Below are 24,171 nucleotides of genomic sequence, written 5' to 3' on the forward strand. Positions count from 1 at the left end.
ATTTGTGGGAATGCTTGAAAGAAGTTGCTGGAAATATGATTGTTTAAATTTTATGGTAGAATTAAGAAGAATTATAATTATTACTTGAGGGAGAATATGTTTTTTTGTACACAAGTTGTAAATAAGAAATATTTATTGAAATTGTACAACACCTAAAAAGAAATTATTAGCCTAAATGATAATTAAGATTTGTTAAGTTTGGAATAAAAGTTATATTAATGGTGGTAGTTGAATATTGCCTAATGTTGATTATTTGACAGAAATTGTTAAAGGGTTTAGTGAAAATTTAAGGAATAATGAGAAATTTTAGAGAATATTAAAAAATTTGAATGTTAATTTTGCTTGTTTATTGTAAGAAGAGAAATTTGTAATGACAAGATGATTGTTAGATTATGTATTTGATTATTTAGAGAATCACTAAAATAAGTGAGAACTTGAAGGGGTCAAGTTTTAGAATTCTTGAAAACTCTTGAGTGGATGCCATTTTAAATATATTTTCAATAAAGTATTTATAAAAAAATTCTTTATTTAAATATATTATTATTGCTTTATAAATTATTTACATATCCTTGTTAATCACATTTTTAATATTAATGGTCTTATTAATAACGACGTCATGAATTTTATTAATGAATTATATTATTGATAAGCAATGATTGAAACAGATATATGATAAATGGTATTATTTCTCATAAATAGTTTAATTATTTAATTTTACATTGATATAAAATATTTATTGCAATGATTTGTGTATGGAAGAAATAATGATAATTTTGGGCAAGGGAAATAATAGTTGAATAATATTTGAAAGGAAGAATTTTAAAGCTATTTTTTTCCATACACACTTGATTTTAATGTGGGAGACTGAGTTCGGAACGTTGAATGCTAACAACAATTTCGTTAGCACTTTACGCGCCATGGTACACTTAGCTAGAAGGGTACTTATGAAAGGTGCTAACCCCGTGCGATGGTCAGCGCACGTGGAATGGAGGGATGGTTATTAGTGAACATTATACTCACGCCTGTTTTCATGAGTTTATCAATTGGTTAATGAGCTCGATGACTTCTACATACTAGAGTTGAATGATTCAAAATTACAGCTTCTTATGTCTCCTATCACAAGGGATGAAGTGTAAATTAAAATGCTGTGTTCAATCTCTCTAAGAATAGCTCATTAGGGTCAGATGGGTTCCACACTAATTTCTAGCAAACCTTTTCGCACATTATTGGAGAAGATATATTTTCCATGGCTTCCTCTTTCTGGTATGTAAAACGCCCCATAGGAGCCAATTTCTAGCAAACTTCTTGGCACATTATTGGAGAAGATATCTTTTCTATGGTTTCCTCTTTCTGGTATTCAGAGCATCTTCTAAGGATTATAAACAAGACCTTTATCACTCTAATCCAAAAAGACATAGGACAAGAACTTTCATGGACACCAAGCTGATAAGTCTATGCAATGTGGCCTATAAGTATATTTCCAAAGTCCTCAATAATAGGCTCAAGTCCGTGTTACCAAGACTTAGCTCACCTTTCCATTGTGCCTACCTACCCAATAGACTTATCTCTAATGGAATTTTAGTAGCGACAGACTTGGTCCACCAAATTCAATCAATAAAAGAAAAAAGGAAGAAGTTAAGAGCTCTTAAGCTTGACTTCTCCAAAGCTTTTGACAGGCTCTCTTGGGATCTCTTTAAAGCTGTATCAGAGAGGATGAATTTTCTATGGATTAAATTGATTCTATAATGTGTACCAACAATTGAATACCTCATCATTTTCAATGGTAAAATTACCCAACCAAAATTTCCTACTAATGGGATAAGATAGGGAGATCCTTTGTTCCCTTATTTGTTTATTTTGGCATCTAATGTTCTTTCTCGTCTTTTAATTCATAAGAAGCAACAAGGCAACTTCATAGGTGTAAACACGAGCCAGCAATGCTACTCATTGTCTCAACTCTTGTATGCAAATGACTGCCATTTTCTTTGAAATTTACTCGATCTTAGCGTATTTTTCTACAATTTTATATGCATTTTCGTGAAGTTGTGATACTTTTGAAACATCAAATATGAAAATATGCATATCTTATACTTGGGTTAAATGATAAAATTTTGGTCTAAAATGAGCATATTTTTTATCTGTATTAAGATTAAACTTGGATCTCACAAAATTACTTTGTCTTCTTAGGTTATTGGAGCATTATTTAAGAGGCAAAAAAAATATCATGCCCCAAAATTAGATCTGATCGGCATGGGATATATGCAGAATACATATCCCTCAAGCCTTGAAGTAAAACTTCGATTTAATACAATGGACATATTAATAACATTATTATACATACTTACACTACTTTTTTGCATAAACCAAAAATATCAAACTTTTTATAGAAATTTTGGCAGCACCTCCCTTATAAATAGAACTTCCCGAAATCTCTATAATGGATATTTTACAAAACAACTATTAGAATATGGAGTTTCACTTTTCAATAGTAGACAAACAACATAATAAGAGATCAGGACCCTAACTAAAGTTAATGTGGAGCACCCTAAACAGTATTTCCAAAACACAATGCATAGGTTTCAAAAATTACATCAAAATGAAGGTGTTTCCAAAATAAATATCCACCGAACTCAATCATAAGCCCCACACTGGTCGGTAGGAGGTTTAGCATCAGTTAAAGAATTTGAGACCAAAACATTTCCTTAGTAACATCCTAACAAAATGAGAAACTCAAGCAATTATGTAAAATGCTTGTGGTAGTTGATCTGAATCAGCACAGTTGTTAGCATGTGGCAGTCGATCACATCCTTCCCCATTGCTAGCTCCACCAACAATAGTACCGTCAAGCTAAGGATCACGATCTGACTGTTGAGCTACTCGCTGTACGAACTGAGCCTGATCTCCTCCTTTAACCTGCTCGACACTGGCTCCTTTAGACCAAGTTAAAAAATATTTAAAATTTTATTTAATTTCAACAAAATATGTTGGAAATGATAGGAGTGGAGGAGTACAACTTACTTTTATGAAATATATTATATTAATAATATAGTGAGAATTGTGCCAATTTTCATCTTGTCTCTCCATTGTTTTTACAAATATGAGAGAGAAAGACCATGTTTTTTTTAAGTAGGTGAGAGAGAAGAGATTTTGTATTTGTAAAAATAGAGAGAGAAGATGAAGTTTCATGTGGCACAATTCTCACAATGTTATTAAAATAATCCATAAAATAAAGGCGACCATCTAAGTTAACATGTAGGATGGAAATGATCTATGAGATTATGTGATTTTCATTGGGCACTATGTCAATCTCTAGAATTTCACTTCATCTTAGCATATTTTCCTTAAATTTTAATATATCTTGGTACAATTGTATATATTTTGATTATCCAAATTAAAAAAAAAAGTATATGTTATATTGGCTTGCACACTTAGCTTTATTTTATTAGTTTTGGGTTTGATGAAAACATTTCTAAACCCTTAATGATGCTTTGGAAGGCTTTTAGATGAAAAAATTATGTGCAAAGATTATTAGTTTTGTCAATTGAGAGAAGTGTGAAAAATTGGCCAAAAGTCGCACTTTGTGACTTTCAAGGCTATCATCAGTTAAATATTGCCTTTTTATTTTGCAAAAAATGAGTGGGCACTAAACATATATGTGGCCTTGCTCAACTCAAAACTCATTCTACAAACTTGACAACACTTTGGGAGCTTGGTTGGACTTGGGTTTGGGCTTTGGATAACTTAGGATCAAGTGTTGAAGCTTTGAAGATGTTCAAAACTTCATTTCTTTGGCTCCATCATTTCTTCTCCATTTTTTCTTCTTGTAATCCAAAATAGTTGTCAATATTTTGTGTATTTGTAGCTTCTTAATGATCATGAGTAGCTAAACTTTTTGCCCTATAATTATTTTGAGCTTTTATATGGATTAACATTAATTTTCTCCTTTATTTTTGTGTTTGATATTATATATATATATATATATATATATATAAGTGTTTATTTTTCTCTTTTCTTAATGTATTTAAGTGTTTGGTCACCATTTAGTTGATTTGTTCACTTGGTTGATGGTTAATGTAATAACCCAAAATTTTAAATTAAATTAAATTAATTTTTCTTCCAATTGGTATTTTATTTAAATTAGTTCTATAGCAAGTAGAGAGTGGTAGTTTAAATGGAACTTATATTACTAAGTTTCTTGAAGGTTTGGAGTTTGAATTTTGTTGGGAAAAAGTTTGGTCTTGCATGTTTTGAATTACAAGAAAATTTTGTGCCTTTTCTTGTAATTTTTTCTTATGCCCTTTATTGTAAGTTTTCTAGTGCCTTTCTTGTAATTTTCTCAAAATATTCTTAGTTCAGATTTGTTTTCCTCCCATCCCCGTGCGTGAAACAGAGCATCGTGCTTATCTTATTTTCTCCTTTCTCTTCACCAACATGAGTTCTTCTAATTCCTCATTGTCGATCCATTTCTCTAGGCCAAAAGTAGATTCAATGGATGGTTGGGCAAACTTTAGAAGTCCTAATTTTAATTAATGTAGAAGTTAGATTGAATTTGGGGTCCTTGTATGTGTGTTGAAATTGAGTAGATTTGGATTGAGCATAAAGCATGTTCAGAGGTTGCTTACTATCTTAGCGACTTCCAAGCATGTGTTTAATCTTATGTTTTGCTTGATGAAAAAAAAAAGATCGAGTCAATAAATGTGTTGTGGCGCAATCATTTTCAAGAAGATGTTACTTTTGGATAGGAAGACACAATGAAAGATTAAAAATTTTAAATCTATCATGATATGTGTCACACCCAAAAAAAAATGAAGGGTAATCGACACGGGATGTAAACCATATAACACATCTCCATAAGCCTCTAATCTTAAACTCATTTCATTTCTAAAATGTAATAAAATTTATATTAATATTTTAACATTTTTTTGGTATTGGTTATTATAATAAAGTTAAAAAAATTGTAAAAATTTTGACAAAACCTCGTCTGTAAATAGGATCTTCCAAAACTCTACAATATAAAAATATTTACAGAATATCATGTCAGTCAAGAGCTTAGCTCTTCCAATGAATAGACAGCATATATACCAAAATAGAAGCCCTAGACATAGCATATGTAGAGCACCTAACCACACCTCTCTAAAATAACATACATAAGCATTGATAGTTACATAAAAAGGGAAATTTCTATCAGTTCTTTACCTAGCACATTTATGAGTTCTCATGGATCAACCGGAGAATTGGTGTCAACTAGGATATCTGAGACCAAAAATAATTTTTCAGTGAATAACATCCCAACAATAAATAATTGAATATAACAAAAGATTTAAACAATTATGTTAGTTAAAAAGGTAGCAATCTTTATAAAAATTTAGTAAACTTCAAAATAAAACGATTCTATAAAATTTTAAATAAAATCTCGAACCATTAAAATCTCATAATAAATAATATTATCACTTGATTACAAAGAAGCAAATAAACAAAATCAATAATTATAAATAATTTACTATTTAAAATCAATGGGATGTAAAATTATCAAATAATCAAATTCATATAATAGGGACTTATCAGAACAATTAACAAACGTGAACACACAGTCCATGAAGGTAAATAACCAAACACGGCTCTCACCACAAAAATAAATGTGGACACACAGTCCACGAGGGTAAGTAACCAAACATAGCTCTCACCACGAAACAAATGTGGACACACAATCTATGAGGGTATGTAACCAAACGCAATTGAGGCCACAAAACAAACGTGAGTACGATGCTCACGAATAACCATCCCTCTGTTCCACATGTGTTGGCCATCGCATGGGGCTAGCACCTCCTATACACACCATTATAGCTAGGTGTACCATGGCGCGCTAAGGGCTAACAGAACTGCCGTTAGCAACCAGTGTTCTATATAAAGTTCCCTTTTTTTAAAACCATTTTCAAACATGCGAGAAATTGATCACCATTCAATCAAAGTTTTCTTTTCAATGTCGAACTTGCATGAATCATTTTTCCGTAACAATTCAATAATTTTTAAATTGAAATCCCACAATTAGAATTCAAACTTGTATTTACTGATTAACTAAAATGATCAATTCTAATAAAATAATTTCACGAAATAGTATAATTTAATCAACAAAATATCTCATAATCATATTGTTGGCGTAAAAAGAATTTGCATAAAAATATAATATTTGAATAAAAGAGATTTTGATGAAATATCAGTTAGGACGCTATCCACTTACCTGAAGCATTTGCAAGATTCAAAATTCACCTTATACCATCTCAAGCAAATTTCCCTTCTTCCAAATATCCTATAAAATATAATAGTATCTTAATGAACTTTATTTTAGAATCAACAAGATCCCTTTCCAAGAGAATCCACTCAGCCAAAATTAATAAGAATAATTTTGAAATTTTAGTCACACAGTTTACACATAAAGGTTTATCCATAACATTTAACCATAGTTTGTTAGTCAGTTAAAATATACTCTCTCCTTAAGCTTTTTGTTAAACGCCCACCATACAACATTCCAAATCATTCAAAAAAAATTATAACCTTTAATTCTCTTATCCTAAAAAATTTCAAATATTCAAGTATAACTTCTAAACTGATAATATATCTTATGAATTATAAGGTATATAACTCCCCACAATTCAGAACTCAAACAAGATCTTATAAACTCCTAAGATAGATTCCTTCACAAAACTCAATTTAGAATAACCAATTAATATTGCTCAAGCCCAAGCATGCTTCTTGTAAAATTAACAAGATTACACATACATACAGAAAAATCAATCAAAACTCTTCTAATAGAAATTTTATCAAACACCTGGTAAACATTAATATTCAACTGTAGTACCAAGCTTCACCTTCTTCAATTTTTTTTTATCATCAATTTTTTTTAAACTTTAATTTCCATGTTACCTAATCTTCTTATTCCTTCAATAGAAATCAATTGGCCATAATAGATAAATTCATCCTCTACAACAGCAACATAAAAGTGAAATTATCTAATGAAAATCATGCTCTTAAACTCAAATTTTAACTCAAATCAAGCTTTCCTTTCCATATATACGCACATACAGTCACGGATAGCAGCAGCAACTCAACAAGGAAAAATCACAATCTCTATCATAAAAAAAAAAGACGCACGAATCAGACAAGGAAAAGGAAAAATTCAAAATTTCTGATAGCAAATCAGCCACAACAAAGCACATAAAGAAGAACCCGATGATGCCGAAAATGGAAGGAGGGAAAGAAGGACCTAATGCTCTAAGTCACAGCAGCTCACACAGAGGGAGAAGAGGAGGAGAAGTTCACGGTGAAGAATAAGGGAAGGAGATCTCTGAGACATCCAAGTCGATACTCGAATAGAGGAGAAGAGGAAGGTCGCGCGAGCATGACTTCGACGAGAATGATGGGAGAACAGAGTCATCAATGGCTGCTAGTTGAATGAAGGAGGAAGGCGACACTGCAGATGAAAAAGGAAAGGAAATCAGTGCAGAAATGAGGAAGAGAAGTGCGACGCGGTCTCCATGGCAACGTCGTCGGAACTCTAGCACTTCGCCACCGGTGATGAATCGACGGTAGAGAAGAAATGAGGAGGAGACAGAATAAAGGTTCTGGATCTGAGACACCTCTCCCTCTCTCAGCTAATAGTCCTCGCCCGAATTTACTAGAAGCAGAGAAGACAAGTATATTCTGATGGTATTGAGGCCAAAATGGTAATTTCGCAAAACTGAACAAAAAAATAAAAATCTCTCTCTTTTTGCCCCAGCAAGAATCAAATACATGATCTGATGCACTTAACTTATCAGTACAACTCCCACTAGAGCAAGAATCCTTCTTAACAAAATATTTTTAAAAATTAATTCAAATACAATTAAAAAACATTATTATATATTTTAATTTTTTTTATTTAAAATTTTTGGGTTATTACAATGTGGACCAAACAAAATCATTTAAGTCAAGGTTAAAAGAAAAATTACCTTTTCTTTTCATGCTTCACATGCGTTTTCTTCAAGAGTTTAGATCTTAGGAGCCGACAACGTAGATCTACTCCCTCTATTAGTATCCATAAAAATAGCTCTTAACTCAAATAGCATGCTGTACTCCCAATATTCATTCTTCTTTGAACGTTGATTTTCCTTTCTCTATGGGTGTTTTGTGGCTCTCATAGTGTTTGGCCATTAGAACTTTTCTAACTCTTTCTTTCTTTGCATGTCCCCTTGTATCTATTATATACAGATTAAGGTTTTTGCCTTCCTCTTGAAGAGCCAACTGAAATTTAAATTAAATTTATCTTATAAATTTAAACTACAAAACTGATATGATATTCTTTCATATTATGTTAGTTATTAAATTTAATTTATCATATAAAATTAAATTTAAAAATAATACAATACAATATAATATAATATCATATATACATACTATATTATATATATATTATATTAATTTTATATATCATATACAGATACATATACATATCAGACACACACACACATATGAATATATATATATATATATATATTTCACATATCTATAATTATATTTTGAATTTTATATTTCATATAAATATAAATATTTATCATATAAATATTCAAAATATATATATATATATATTATTCATCCTATATTACATTCATTGAATCTAAACATATTCCAGATTTATTAAACTTTGACATTATAGCTCGAGTTAGGCTGTTCTTGTGTGTGACTTTGTAGGCCCATATGAAGTTGGTAGTAGGCTAATTATACTATTAGCCCACAAGTCACAAGTGGCCTCTAGCAAGACATTGTAACTACCCAATTCATTTAGAAATTGATGATCTGATGCAACCTATCATATAATCGTATCACATCCCTTTTGTCACGTGATATTTCGGTCAAGTATGAGACATGAAATTGTCATTTTCCTTTACTTGACCAATACTTTCTTGATCTCTGAGTGGACTGACATAACAATGGAAAAATATTTTTCATTGTAGTATGGCTATACATTTTCTCAGTTTTTCTCATTAAGGGGCCCAGTAATATCTCTCAATTAACATGAGGGACAAATTTTATCTTGACCACTCATATTCCTCTACATGAATATTACTAAACTCAATCATAGCCTTTATGATCACCCAATCAAAGGTGACTTTTGACTAGGTCAAAGTTCAATATAATGGTCATCATGTAGAAATTCATGATGATCTCGGGTTCAAGGGCTTAGTGATATAGTTACATATGAGATAAGTTTATGACTTGTATTATGTAACTTTCTCATAATGGGTTAGTCTAATACCTTATACTCTTTCAAATGCCTATGATTTTGATTTATATTTCTATAATTAATTAAAGTCATACTAGTCTTGTTTCATCTATGATCCCTTATAGATGACTGATCAGGGATATTTAGAACAATTACTATAGTTTGTTCAAGGATACAGTTATTATAGTGAACATATAATTGATATGATAACAAAAGAGAAATTCATTAAATAACAATGTGCATAGTACTAAAGCCAGTAATTTGGGCCGAGCCCGACGGGCCAACCCGAACCCGCTCGAAAAATTTAGGGCCAAGCCCGAAAAAATATTATTTTTTTATTGTTAGTGCCTATTCTGGCCACCCGAATAGGCCTGAGGAAATTCGGGCCAAGCTCGATCGGGTTCGGGCTTGGCCCGAATACCCAAATAAAAAAAATAACTTTTTAAAAAATATATAAAATATGATAAATATTAATTAATTTTTCAAGTTTTATATCATTTTATACCAAAATACTATATATAAAGTGTTTTAATGTAGTTATTTTTAAAAAAATTAAGAATAGTTATATTTCATATTTTTTATTATTTTTAATCAATAAAATATCTCAAAATAATATTTAAAATATATTTTAATATTGATTTTAATATTTTAAGACCTAATTTTTGTTAAAAAAACTTTGAGTCCTATAAATCATTTGCATATAAAAAATAATTTTATATTTTTTATAAATTAAGATAATTAATTTTAAAGTAAAAAAAAATTAAAACTAATTTTAAAAATAAAATTTAGGCATGTATGAATTCCTGACTCTACTAGTAGATAAACATAATAAATAGAATAATATTCTTGAATAATTACTTGGTTATTGTCCATGCTAGATTTGGTTAAAAATTAAGAGTAAACTAGAGTAAGAATCCCTTTTATGTAAGAGTTAAATAATATAAAAAGTTAAAGAAAATGATTTCAAAAATAATAATTTTACTCATAATTAAATAATTTTTTATATAATATAATGATGGCAATTTTTTTATATTCATAAAAATAAAAAGTACAATTTACCTAAAAGTTATTAAAAACTTTAAACTAATCGGGATAATAATTTTAAGTTAGTAGTCTAACTGTAATTGAATTGAGAAAAGCTAAATCATAATTAAAATAATATAATTTAATTAAAATATATAAAATATTTATATATGACTATGATAAGAGTAATATTTAAATAACTAAGACATTAATTTACAAGTAAAGGAAACATTCATGAATAAATTATACATAATACAACAAAATAATAACAAAGATACTTAAATACAAAGTTAATAAGTTATTTTTTATTTTATTCTTTTAAAATTAAGATAATATTTTACACTTAATAGAATTATTTAAAAATTAAAATTGTTCAAAAATAAAGAAAAAATATTTTTAAAAAGTTTCGGGTATTCGGGCCAGCCCGAATAAGCCCGAAGCCCGAAGGTGTTAGGGTTGGGCTTGGCTATATGGGCTTTTCAAAAGGGGTAGGATGCTTTAAGCTCGATCCAAATAAGTCCGACTCGAATAAGCCCGGCCCGCCTGAATTACCGGCTCTACATAGTACAATGATTGGCCCTAGGGCACAATTTTCAACAGTTACATGAAGTTGAAAGTAAGATGCGTGCCAAATGTTCCTAGTTACTTAAAAACTAAGGAAAGCATGTTTTTAAATTTGAAGAATCAATTTTTTTAAGGGGGAAAGAATGTGATGACCTAATTTTTTTTATAATAATAATAATAATAATAATAAGTAATATAATATAATATAATAATGGATAATTAAATTAAAATTTCTGAGGTATTTAAATATATTTTTTATTAATTTTGGGATGATATAATAAGAAGGATTAGGTGGCTTCGTAAAAACTATCTTGGTGTTTAACTTTCTAAATTTAGGTTTAAATCCTAAAAGAACAGAGATAGAGAGAGAGGAGTTTTTTGTTGTTGTTGTTGTTGTTGTTGTTATAGCCCTTATGAAATTACCCATTAGCTAAAACGTAACTCATTGGAAAATTTTTCTCTCTTCTCTCCATCGACTTCTCTGCGTTCTGTATCTAATAGCATGTTTGGATTACATTCTAATCTCAATTAGAATGGGTCAAACTAGGTTAGGATGCAAAATGTTAAAAAAATCTTGTTTGGATTAGCATAAATTTTCAACCATGGTTAGCATGTAAACGCGTGTTAATCAAAAAGCCCACAAACCTAGCTTTTCCTTAGAGTTAATGTTGTTGCCTATTGAAAGCATTAAATGCATTTTAAATTTTTATGCTTTCTTTCTCTTGTCCTCTATCTACCTACGAGCTCTGCCTTTAAGCTTCCTGTGTATGTTGCTTCTTTATTCTCCCATGACCTCTCGATTTGCTTCAAAACACACACACATAAAGCTCTACCTCAGATCTGCTTCACCTTCTATTAGTCATAGGTGACGCTGTCCAGCAACCAATCTCCACAATGTTAAAGCACCAAATAACCTTCGGTTGATCTCCAACTCTTTGCCGTCCTTTCTTGTATCCACTGTGTCCCTACTCTAAAGTGTTTTTTCTCCCTATCGCCTCTCGATCTTCACTGTGGTCTACTAAATTTGCACTTCTCATTACCAGATCCACTCCCAATTGCCTGTCCTTGCCAAGTAAGCTTCTTATTTTCATCTCCTTCCATGCCTTCCTTCTTGTAGTACTCTATTATTGTGCTCCGAAGATTTTTTTTCCTTGACTTGAATGCTTGGTGATGATCCTCAGTGGGAGTTTCTAATGATCCTTAGATAAATAAGAAATAAGGATATCATCCAACCTTTTTTATTATTCGTTCCTTTGTAATTTGTATATAATAACTACTTGAGTAAGTGCTATGCTATTGATTGTGCATAAAGTAAAGGTGAATGCGAGGCAAGGTCATGGATTGCAATTATGGGGTTTCTAGAACTCCAGTCTCTGATTGTTATTCTCTTTTTCAATCCCCTACAATGAGAAATGCGTGTAACATAAGTAGAAATGCCCATGTACTTTTTCAGTTGAATTGAGATTTAATTGTTATTCTTTTTATTTTCAATCCCTTATTCATTTATTTTAAAGTAGAGGAAGATATACTACTCTTAGACTAATATGCTTTCAACAAAAATGTGGTAAATAGGATTATTTTCTTAATCTAAAAGCCTGACATTTTTAACATGCTACTGTTGTGTGTTGAGAATTTTTGATGACATTTTAGTTTGATGGTACACTTAATGAGCATGCTTCTTGAATATATCTCTCCTTGATAATGTGTTAGTTTATTAAGTAATCTTACACATTGTGAATGCATCGGTTGTACATTTACTACTTGCATTGATTTAGCTTCGGCTTCAACTTTGTTTTTTATTTTCTTTTCCATTTGTTGCTACTTTGAATGTTAAAACTTGATGTCTTGTGGTTACTTTCACATGAATGGTGCAAGGTCCTTTTATCTATGTAATTACATCATATGATTAAATTATAGTCTTTTCAAATTTGGATCTCCATTGATTTAATACACCCTTAGGTACTAAAACTAGTTAACAAAATTGAGAATGAATTCCTACCTCTAACTACATTTTATCTCATATAATCTACTTTCTATCTCATAACTTCTACGGCCTTGAAACTATAACATTGGCAACATAGGTAGTTCCTTCCTTGTTTTAAGATTATTATTTTCATTTAGTTTCTTTGTGACTCTAGGATACAATGGTACATTGATACATACATGCAGAGATATTTATTGATTTTACATGTTTGTGATGGCTTGCTAGTCTATAAAATAATGAACACCAACAAAGAAAAAGCTGTGTAGAATTCATCCTTGATAGAAATTTTCATTAAAGAATGCTTAGAGCAAGTATACAAGAAACAAATAAAAGGAACTACTTCCAATAAAAATGAGTGGCAAGCAATAATTGAGGGGTTCAAGGAAAAATAGGAAAAAGGGATAAGCAAAAGCAAATGGAAAATAAGCTAGACAACATGAAGAAAGAATGGAACATATGGTATAAGTTGTTTTCAAGTGAAACCGACTTAGGACGGGATAGTGTCAAGAATATTGTCGATGCTCCAGATGAGTGGTAGGAGTGAAAAAATCTTAGTATGGATTAGTTGTTAAATGTTTTTTAGATTAGACTTTAATTTGAGAATTTTAATTGTTGGTTACTTGAATGCTTGTAGGAAAATCCCCTCTATGAAAAATTAGATATAAAGGCTTAAGATTTGCAAGGGAATTAACCTTAATATTTAAGGATGTCCTGGCAACTAGGAAGACACTTTTTGTACCATCTGCTACCAGACCCAAATAGATGATGATGATGATGAGGATATGTACTACCCCACCATTGACCTTCAAGAAGGATCTAGTGATAGTAAAGAGGAGCTAAATTTATTTGACACTGCAGCACCTATGGGGGTCACTGATGAATTGTTGGGCTTGAATGTCACCAAAATACTGGTGGAACTAGTGGTGATGGAAGTCAAGGCAAGAGAAAGAGGGTTGCAGGAGTTGGTAGGAGGAAAAAGAAAAAAATCCTTGCCTCAATTAAAATAGTAGGTGTGGTGAGTGAAATAGCTAAGGAAAATAAAGCTAGAATAGAGATAGTAAACAAGATTTTGATAAATGACATAAGAGTTCCTAAGGTTGTGGTTCACCTAAATGGACTTCCAAAAGTTTTTAGTGATAAAGATTTGCATTGGAGATATGTCAATCTTATTCTGTACAAGCCTATACAGGATGCTTATTGGCAACTTAAAGATCATCCTGATCACTTGGTCAATTTGTTGAAGTACCAAGTCTACAATTTACTAGATTTTATTTTAAAGAATACATTTGGATGAATTTTTATATAGACTTATGATGACATAACTTGTGTTTCACTTGTAGTTGCTTTATTTTGACTTGAAGTTTGTTATGGTTATGATGACTTGGTTTGTAGTGAAATGTTTAACTCTCATCTAATGTTTATCTTGTGCTTCACTTTTTATGTTGTTGAATGATATTTATATACTATTTATTTTTTATTATATATAAATGATATTTACATATTATTTTACCTCAGGTTGAAAAATCATGGAAGATTTAAATGAATATATGTTAGGTTAGGATGTTGATGTGGCTCATCAACTAATTCCCATGTTACAATAAGATATAACTGAGCAATAGGAAATATGTCAATTAGTTAGTAAATATGTGATGCCATATGTGTGTTAAGAGCCATGGAGAACTAGCAAGCAAACAAGGCAAATGTAGGTCAATGAGATTTTGCAAGGTCATCCTGATTGTTATTATAAATTGTTTTGAATGGAAAAACACTTGTTTAGGAACCTGTGCACAACATTAGTTGATCTTGGTCTAAAGAAATCTAAAAAAATAGGAGTTGAAGAAATGGTTGGAATGTTTTTAAATACAATTAGATATGGAGTTGGTAATAGAATGATATAGGAACAATTTCAACATTTAAGGGAAATTGTTCATAGAAATTTTCATAACCATAGAAATTTTCATAAAGTATAAGCTGCCTACCTTAACCTTTCTAAGGCAAACATAAAGCCACTTGATCTTTTGTCTCATGATCTCATTTGAAAATTCAAAATGATTCACAATATTGGCCATTCTCTAAGGATGATATAAGAGTAATTGATGGTATTCATGTGCCATACGTGGTTAGTGTGCTGATCAAATCAAATTTATTGAAGAAAGGTGTAATGACCTAAAAATTTAAATTAAACAATTTCCTTCCCTATTGATATTTTATTTAATTATCTTAATTTATAACGTAAGAAGAGTAATGGCCTAGTGAAATTTATATTGATTACTTATAACGAAGTCTAGAGATTTAATCTTACTTGAGCAAAATGGTATTTTTGTTTCCTTTATATGAGAAATTACTAAAGTTCCCCTTGCTTATCATTTTAAAAATATTATAATATGAAAAATTAAAAAAAATTGGTGGGGTATTATTTTAAAATTTTTTCTAACAAGATTTAGGTCTTGTTTTGTAATTTTTTGAATGAGCTTATTATTTCATGTTATCTTCCTCCTTCCTTATCGATCAAAAATGCAAAATAGAGAGTGAGAGAGAGTTTGCGAGTGTTCTCTATTTTTCTTCCCTTCTCTATCGTATAGGCTTCATCCTTGCTATTAGTAGGCTTGTCTCCTCACCACCGGCTATTCATCCATCTCTTAGCTAGTTGTCCATTTCTGTCTGGTGGAAGTAGCTGAATCTTTCCTCTTTCTTGCTCTGTTTCATGTGGTTAGAGGTGTGTGTATATGCATATTTAGTTTTTCTCTTTTCCTTCCTTTTCAGTTGTTGAAGTCCTACATATGTATATGCATTGGTTGATTCTTTTATTTGTTAGCTTAAAGTTTAGTCTACTTCCTTCTCGAACATGTAATAAATTGAAGCTCTCCTTTTCTCCTTCATCACAAGCCATTTGCTTCCACAATTGTTGCTATTGTGTTTAGTTGAGGTAGTTGCTATTTTTCTTTCTTCTTCATTTCCTACAGTAGCCTCGTACGATCTTCTCCCTTCTCTTGCTAAATTATGACAGCTCTAATCCTCATTGTTGCTGTCACTTAATTTTAGAATCCATTAGAAGTGTAGTTCTAGTTAATCTTGGATGTTATTCTGTCATGATATTGAACTAAATTTGGTTAATGAAAGTAAAAGTTTGGGAGTTGTTGGAATTGCTTAGTTGTTCATCTCACAATTTTGTCAATGATAAATGCTCTCAAGGTATTTATAGGAAGGCTTAAAAGAAGTTAGTGGGAATGAGATTGTTTAATTTTCATATTAAAACCTTGAGGAGTTGTCTATGCTACTTGAGAAAGTATATGTTGTCATATAAACTACAAAGTTGATCTACCTATTAGAATTGTGCAGCATCTAAAGGGAAATTGTTAAACTAAATGATAATCATGATTTTGTTAAATTTGGAATAAGAGTTGTGTTAATGATAGTGGTTGAATGTTTACTTGTGTTGTTGACTTTTGGTAGAAGCTGTAGAAGGGTTAGTCAAGATTTAAGGGATTGATGGACAATTTTAGGAACTAGTAAAGATTTTGAATATTAAGTTTTGGTTTATTATAAGAAAGTAAATTTATAATGACATAAAATGTGTTGGTTTATATGCTAAAATAATTTGGGACATCATTGGAGTAAGCAAGAAATTGAGAGTCTGATTATAAAATTTTTGGAAACTTGGGTGAATGGGTAGCATTCTGAATGAATTTATAGCAAGTATTTGTAAAACTCATTTATTTAAAATATCAATATTATTTCTTTATAAGTTATATAAACATTCTTATCAACTTTATTGTTTTTATAATAATCATTTTATCAATGATGATATCTTAATTTTACTGATAATTTATGTTAGTGACAAGTAATAATTAAAGTTGTTATGCAACAAACTATTTTACTTTTCAAAAACAATTTACTTGTTTAATTTTATGTTTGATATGCAAACTTTTAGTATAGAAACTCATGCATGGAGGAAATGAAAATGAATATGGGAATGAAAGATGACAACTGAATCATATATTTTGAGAGTGAAAATTTTGAAATTGTTTTTTTAACTCCATGCACGCTTGATTTTAATTAGGGAGATTGACACTGGATGCTAACAGCAATTCCATTAGCCCTTGATATGTTATAGTACACCTAGCTACTAGGGTGCTCATAGAGGTGCTAGCCTCCTGCGATGGCCAACGCACGTGGAATCGAGGGATGGTTTTTTCATGATTATCATACTCAAACTTGTTTTCATGGGCTTTGTGCCTGTGCTTGTTTCGTAGCTTTTAGCCATGCTTGATTGCTTACTTATTCTTGTAGACTGTGTGTCCATGCTTGTGATTCATTTTGATAAAGCCATCCTAAATTTAAATTTAAAATTTATTATTTCTATAAATTCTCTAAAAGCATTTTAGCTAATTGTGTCATTACTTGAAATTATCATATTCTATGAGTAGTATAAATCATAATCAATTTATGTTGTTCTATTAGTATTGTTAAATTTCACAATTGTGTTATTGAAAAAGAATTGGTCTTTATTGTTAATTCAAGTATATATTTCATTATTTCATAAAATTGTTTTAGCCTATATTTATTAGTTCTATCTTCTTAATTATTTTAATTATAATTCTTATTAGAACGTTACTCACCAGAAACTTCTTTGGTTTTAGATATTGTAGCTGACCCTATGTCTCCTACTAATCATTGAAAGGTCCCATAGCTTTTTGGATGGTGGAAGCACCTTTTGATCGTCTCTTAGGTAAAAACTATATTGTATTGTTAGGTTGTAATTTAGTACTCCATGTATATCATTATTAGATCCTATTTTTATTTTGCTGATATATAATCTGCTAATGCGAAGCTAAGATCCTTTGCTAAATTAGTTAATAGGTTTTATTATTGTAGAAATTTTAGGAGATTCAATTTAAAGGGGAGACTCTGCTAAAATTTATATAGAATATTTAATATTTTTACCTTTTAATTATATATATAAATTAGTTATCGATATTTTAGTTTAACCTCATATAATTAAGGCTTATGAAATGTCAGTTTTATCTCAAATTTCATGCTAGTCATACCCTTAGTATTAGGGTATGACAAAAGGGATATGTAACATAGAATGTCATGGTTGTATGTGATTGGGACATGTGTTTTACTTTTGTCATTGTGGGATGGGAAGGTCTGGCTCATGATGACCGAGTATTTGGTAATGCCATATCAACTCGTTTAATGAATTTTCCACATCCACCTCCAAATATATTTTATTAAAATCATTATGATTATTATTGCATTGATTTAATATTGGTCAAATTTACAATACTTCCTTTTATTTAATAGGTAAATATCATTTGGTTGATTCTAGTTATCCAACACTAAATGGGTATCTTGGTCCATATCGTTGTGAACGTTGTCACCTTCCAAACTTCAGGCAAGTTGCAAAATTTACGAACAAAAATGAGGTCTTCAATTATTATATTCAAGTTTGAGATTTACTATAGAAAGAACTTTTGGAGCGTGGAAGAATAGGTTTGCAATTATACAAAAAATTCTCAAATTTAGATATAAAACACAAGTTAAAAAACAATGGCAATACATAACTTTATTAGGAGAAATTCAATTACCAATGGGCAATTCATACAAGTTGAAGATGAAAGTATAAATGTCTATGAGGAAGATATTGATATTAGTGAGGTATCCTCATCAAATCTACCCGGGTTGTCAAGACAGAGGTAGCGTGTCTGTGATATAATTAAAAATTAACTTGTAAATCATATAAATTGAATATTAATTCACTTTAGGTTTTCATGATTAAATATTTAAGATTATTTTACTCATTAGTTGTAATTTTAAGTTTGATATTTTTTACTTATTAGTTAGTCAAAAAAATAAAAAAAAATTCATACTTATTTTTACCATTAAACATCTCAACTAACTTTTGAATCAGATCATCCAAACGAATTTTAGTTTATCTAATTAACTTTTGAAAAAAAATGTATCCAAACATAAATCATGTTACATTAACTGACTTTTTTACTAACCTTAGTTTGCTAATCTCAATTGAATCCTAACCTTAGTTTTAAATTTTTTAATCCAAACACACACTAAGAGAGATAGCTAGAGATTTTCGATCTAGAGCTTCCTCTTCTTCATTTTCTCGTGAACTCACCTAGAGACCGAGAGTGAGTGAGCCTCCAACCTTAACTTTCTACGTCTTCTCCAATCTCCCTCTCCATTCATTATTAGTCATGGTGAAATTTTTAGAGTTTCCTTCTTTTGTCTTCCTTTATTCAAGCAAGCTGTAAGTGGGCACTAGAACCTCCTTCCTCTACTGTGTCATTCTTGATTGTTGCTGGGGGGCTTGACAAACTCATCTCCTTCTCACTATAGACATCAGAGACTATGGCAGTAGAAATCCTTCCCTTTGTCACTCATCCTCACCTGCTCCTCATCTGTAGTGTGTTGCTATGGGGTTGTTACTGTTGGTCATCTCCTCTATCCTTGTTGTGGAGTAGAATGCATCAGACCTATAGACCTTCTTCATCTTCCTCCTTCATAGACATGCGACCAAAACTTCCTCTTCTTGGTTTTGCTATTATGAACAGAGGTGAGATCTTTGAATCCCTTCTTGGTTCTATATATGTGTATGTGTTAGAAGAATTATTGCTGTAGTGATGAGGGGCTTTGATCTCTCATTCTTGATGATCTAGTGTGAATGTTTGAACTACAGAGATTGTGATTTTTCCCCTTTGTTACTATATATTTTCAAATAGAGAATGAGGGGTTTAGGCAAGCTAAACTTTTTAGATTATTAGATATAGATATAGGATGGGTTTAACTTTCATTTGAGCATTATTTTAATTTAGTTGAAAGAATAAAATTTAGGAATATTGATTAATCTAACTATTGATATTGCGAAACTTTGCAAAGAAAGTTGGAATTAGAAGAGGTTTAGAAGAGAATATTTTTGTTGATAATTCAAGTACTAAATTGCTATTTATGTATTAATCTTTAGAATATCTAAGGATGTTGTGGTTATGTTAGAAGGAAGTTTGTTGGATTTGTAGGGAGCTTAATAAACTTTAATTTTATATTATAAGGAGATTGGAAGAGAAAAGGACTTGTTATGGTTTAAGAAATAGTTCCTAGAAGATGTTGGATATAAAATGTCTGCTAGAGTGAGTGTTGTTTGGTTATGAATTTGCTAAAATTTGATTAACTTTTATAAGGACATATTTGGTTTGGGTGTTAATTATTTATGAATTTAACTTAAGTTTTATGAAAAAAAAATTTGATTATGAAGCTATTGTAAGACTAACCAAATATTGAGATATTGTATGGTTGATGATCATAAATGATAAATAATTTATTGGCTATGGTATGATTGCAACATAAAGGTATCATTGCTGGCTAGAGAAAAAAACAAAATATTTTAAATATGGTTACTGGGTTAGGGATAAACATTCATTGAGAAAAATTTGATTAGTTCTTGACAAAAGAATGGGTTGATGAATTTTATTAGTGGTATATGAAGTAGAGTTATTGTTAAATAAATTTATTTTATTCTTCTTAATTAGGTAATTAGATTTGCTAAAAGGCAACTGAGAAGTGTTTAGAAGGAGCGACTTGAGCTTTCCAGGTAAGTGAATAGTATCTCGATGACTCATTAACAAACTAATTTTCATAAAAAATATTGATTTAGCAAATTCATGTGCTAACTCTTCTATTTATATAACCATGTTTATTCTACAAGAATAAATGTTAGAGTATTTTAATTTATTTTATGATTTATGATCTCAATTCTATTATCAACTATTATACATGAAAATGTTTTCATTATATTATATTTTATTATACTATATTTTGTTATATTATATGTTATAGAAAGAGTTGGCCTCATCCTTCAATTGAGCATCCGAAAGTATCTGCTATATTGGAAATGTCAATTTTATATATTAAGAACATGCATGGGACTTCTATACAGGTGTATTCATTGTTAAGTTTGATGAGTAATTTTAAAAGGAGATAATATGTTAATTTTAGAATCATGCATGCTTGATTTGAAATGTGAGATTTAATCAAAACGCTGGTTGCTAACGGCAATACTATTAGCCCTTGACGTACTATAAGACACGTAACTAGTAGGGTGCTTCGGAGGTGCTACCCTCATACAATGACTAATGCATATGGAATGGAGGGATAGTTATTCGTGAGCATAGTATGCATGCTTATTTTTATAGGCTTAGTGCCTATGCTTGATTTCATAGGCCTTATGCTAGTGCTTGTTTTCATGGCTTCGAGCTGCAGTTATTGGTTATTTATTCTTATGGACTGTGTGTTCATGCTTGATAATTGTCCTGATCAAGTCCTACTAAGAGTGAATTTTGAAAATTAGTTTTTCTTAAAATTTAATCTTTTAAAGCAAACTATTATTTTTACCATATTTGAATTTATATATTGAGATATATAATTCCCAAAGTGTTTTAACATGTTGATGTTTAAAGTGGATCTTGAATTTCTAATAAAATTGTAATTTAATTCCTACATTTAAAGTTTTTGCATTGACATAATTGTTGATATATATATATATATATATATAGGAGGTATGTGCTATATTATTTTCAATTGATTATTTTATTAAGTTTATAAGAAACTCATTGTTGTATCTTCCATTATTTCCATTAACCATAATTGGGACGTTATTCACTAGAACATTATTTTTGGTCTCAAATAGTGTAGTTGACTGTGATAACCCAAGAATAAAAAAAATTAAATTAAAAATTAATTCTATATTTAAGTTTATGTTTTAATAGTAATTATATAAATTCTTGGAATTAATGTGACAAAGAAGAAAGCTAGTATAGTGGTAGCAGAATATGTATTCTCTCATTAGGTCACATGTTTGAATCTGATGAAGACCAGGGAAATTTTTTTTTTACTCTTTGTTTATAAAATTATGAAATTACCCTTTTCCAAATATGATAAAAGCTTCCTTCTCTTCCTCGACCATTCCAGATCAACACAGAAGAGAGAGAGAGAGAGAGAGTATGAGAATATGACCGACTTAACCTTTTCTCTGTACCTTTGACCCTTTTCTCATTCTAGTGATTGCCGACTCATCTCCCTTTCGTGTTCGATGTGGTGGCTGGTGTAGTTGAAGCTGTAGTTGCTCTGGTTCATTTCCCCTACGTTCCCTGTCTTTATTCTTTCTTATCATTCTCTGTTTTGTTTTTAGCTGTCTTTGTTGGGTTAGATTGCTATTCAGTTTCTGTCGTCTGTGTTCGGGTTGTTGCTAGCGTGAGACCAAATTGTTGGAGCTAGAAGTTCTACTCACAAGTCTTTCCTTTCCCAGTTCAACTGTGAGTGTTGTGCTATGCTTTACTGATTTGTGCTCCCTATTTCTACATCTTCTCTGCGTGTTGTCTGTCCGTGTTTTTCTGGGCTGAGAAGTCACAAAGTATTGAGTGTTGAAAGGATGTTACGGTGAGCTCGTGTTCATTTAGCTGAACCAATCTTCTTCCATTATTGGGTGTAGTGATAACGTTCAGCTTATATCTCCCCTATTCAGGGTAAGTTTTAGCTTTCTCTTCCTTATATGTACGTTGCTGGTTGCTGGAAGTAAGAGAGCTTCAAGACTTGCTTTCTCTTGGTTAATATACATGTGATTTGATCATTGAAGTTGGAAAAGTTTGGCTCCCTTGTTATTGTGGCTATATGTGCATGAGAGGGAAGTAGAATTTTAATTTAAATAGAAATTACAAGTGTAGAAGGAAGGAGACGATGTTGTAGCTTAGAGTTTTATTTGAAAATAAGTGGATTATTAATATTGTAAGGGTAAGGAATTTCAAAATCTAGAATGGAAAAAATTTATCTTAGTTTGATAACTATGCCATAATTTTTCAATAAAATGAGTAGTTGGAGAAGTAATGCACCTAAAGTATTTGGTACAAAGACTAAGAGAGGATTGTGTCTTAAGAAAGAAAAATAATAATAATAGATTGGCATAGGTAAAACAAGCTGGAGTAGACTAGTGATATAAATGGTACTTAGACTAACTCTAAAGCATGAATATTAATTTTAAAATGATGGGGTTGATTTGGAATTGTGTTAAAAAATTTCATTTATCTACATCTTGATAAGGTGTGAGGAACAATAGGACCCTAACCAGAATTAAAGGAAGGATACTTTTGAGAATTTGAAGCTCTAACAAGTAAGTAAATAGCATTCCATTTAATTTAATTTTTATATAGCCTTTTTCTAAAATACTTTATTCTTATGAATTACATTAATTTTAAAAATGATGAAATATCAATGAAGGGCAAATGAGTTATGACATGTGCATTTATTATTTTCAAAAGTGTATTTCCAAGATTGATGAAAGTATTTTTTATATGGTTGTTAAGCTTTGGAATGTATTGGCTATTCAATTACTGCAAGTTTGGTGTATTAGTTATAAAATATGATTTTTGTAAATTTTGAGAATTGAAATAATTCATGCGAGTTTAACATCGAAAATGGTAATTGTACTTGCTAGTTTGTTTCATGAGTTTTATTCTCACGTTTGGGATTCATGGGCTTTATACCCGCATTTGATTCCGCAGCCTGAGCCGTGTTTAGGTATTTACCTTCATAGACTGTGTTTCCACATTTATTTCATAACTTTAGCTGCGTTTGGTTATTTACCCTTGTGGACTGGTGTGTCCACATGTGTTTTTGTGGCATAAGCCGCGTTTAGTTATTTATCCTCATGGATTATGTGTCCAAGTTTATAACCCGTTCTGTTGAGTTTTCAAATTTTAAAAGTTGATTCATATGTGTTTTTGAAATTTATATGATTTTGGCTAGAAATTTTACTACTTTGAGTTATATGTGAGTAAATTGTTTTCTTTAAGCATGATAACATAAATTGTTTTCTATTTACTCTTATTTGACCATTATGGTTATGACTTATAGGCTTATAATTTTTTTTTGTGGAATTATTTTTAATTAGTTGACACCATTATTAGAGTTTGTTGATTTAAATTTTAAGAATTTTAGTATGGGAATGCTATTCACTGAAAGAATTATTTTGATCTCAGATTTGTTAGCTGATGTCGATCCCACTATCGACCTCTAAAGGGCAAAATAGCTACAGTGGGTGAAAATTTTTGATTGGCACTATTATTTTTAATGTAAATATATAATTCCTATGTCTTTTTGATTTTAAAGAAAGATTAGATGCTCCACATAGGTTGTTGATAGACCTTATTTTTGGTTTGTATATTGATTGTTGGCTGGAAGGAGCTACGCTCCTGATTTATACTGTTATCTGTAAAAAACTTTTTGTATAATTTTTAGGAGATCCTAATTACAGGGGAGGTTCTGCTGAAATTTCTAC

General features: G+C 30.5%; 1 protein-coding gene across 1 annotated transcript in view; it reads right to left on the bottom strand.

Annotated features, from left to right (window-relative positions):
- Positions 1 to 7,313: 7,313 nt before the first annotated feature.
- The window catches only part of LOC129289051 (trypsin inhibitor A-like), a 39,615-nt gene continuing 22,757 nt past the window's right edge, over positions 7,314 to 24,171 (bottom strand). The window contains exon 3 of the mRNA XM_054925876.1: positions 7,314 to 7,468. Coding sequence (XP_054781851.1) covers positions 7,314 to 7,468 — 155 coding nt within the window. The remainder of the gene's footprint in view (positions 7,469 to 24,171) is intronic.

This window comes from Prosopis cineraria, unplaced genomic scaffold, assembly GCF_029017545.1.
Source record: "Prosopis cineraria cultivar Desert tree isolate PC_DT_omini unplaced genomic scaffold, ASM2901754v1 PC12, whole genome shotgun sequence".
Lineage (NCBI taxonomy): Eukaryota > Viridiplantae > Streptophyta > Magnoliopsida > Fabales > Fabaceae > Prosopis > Prosopis cineraria.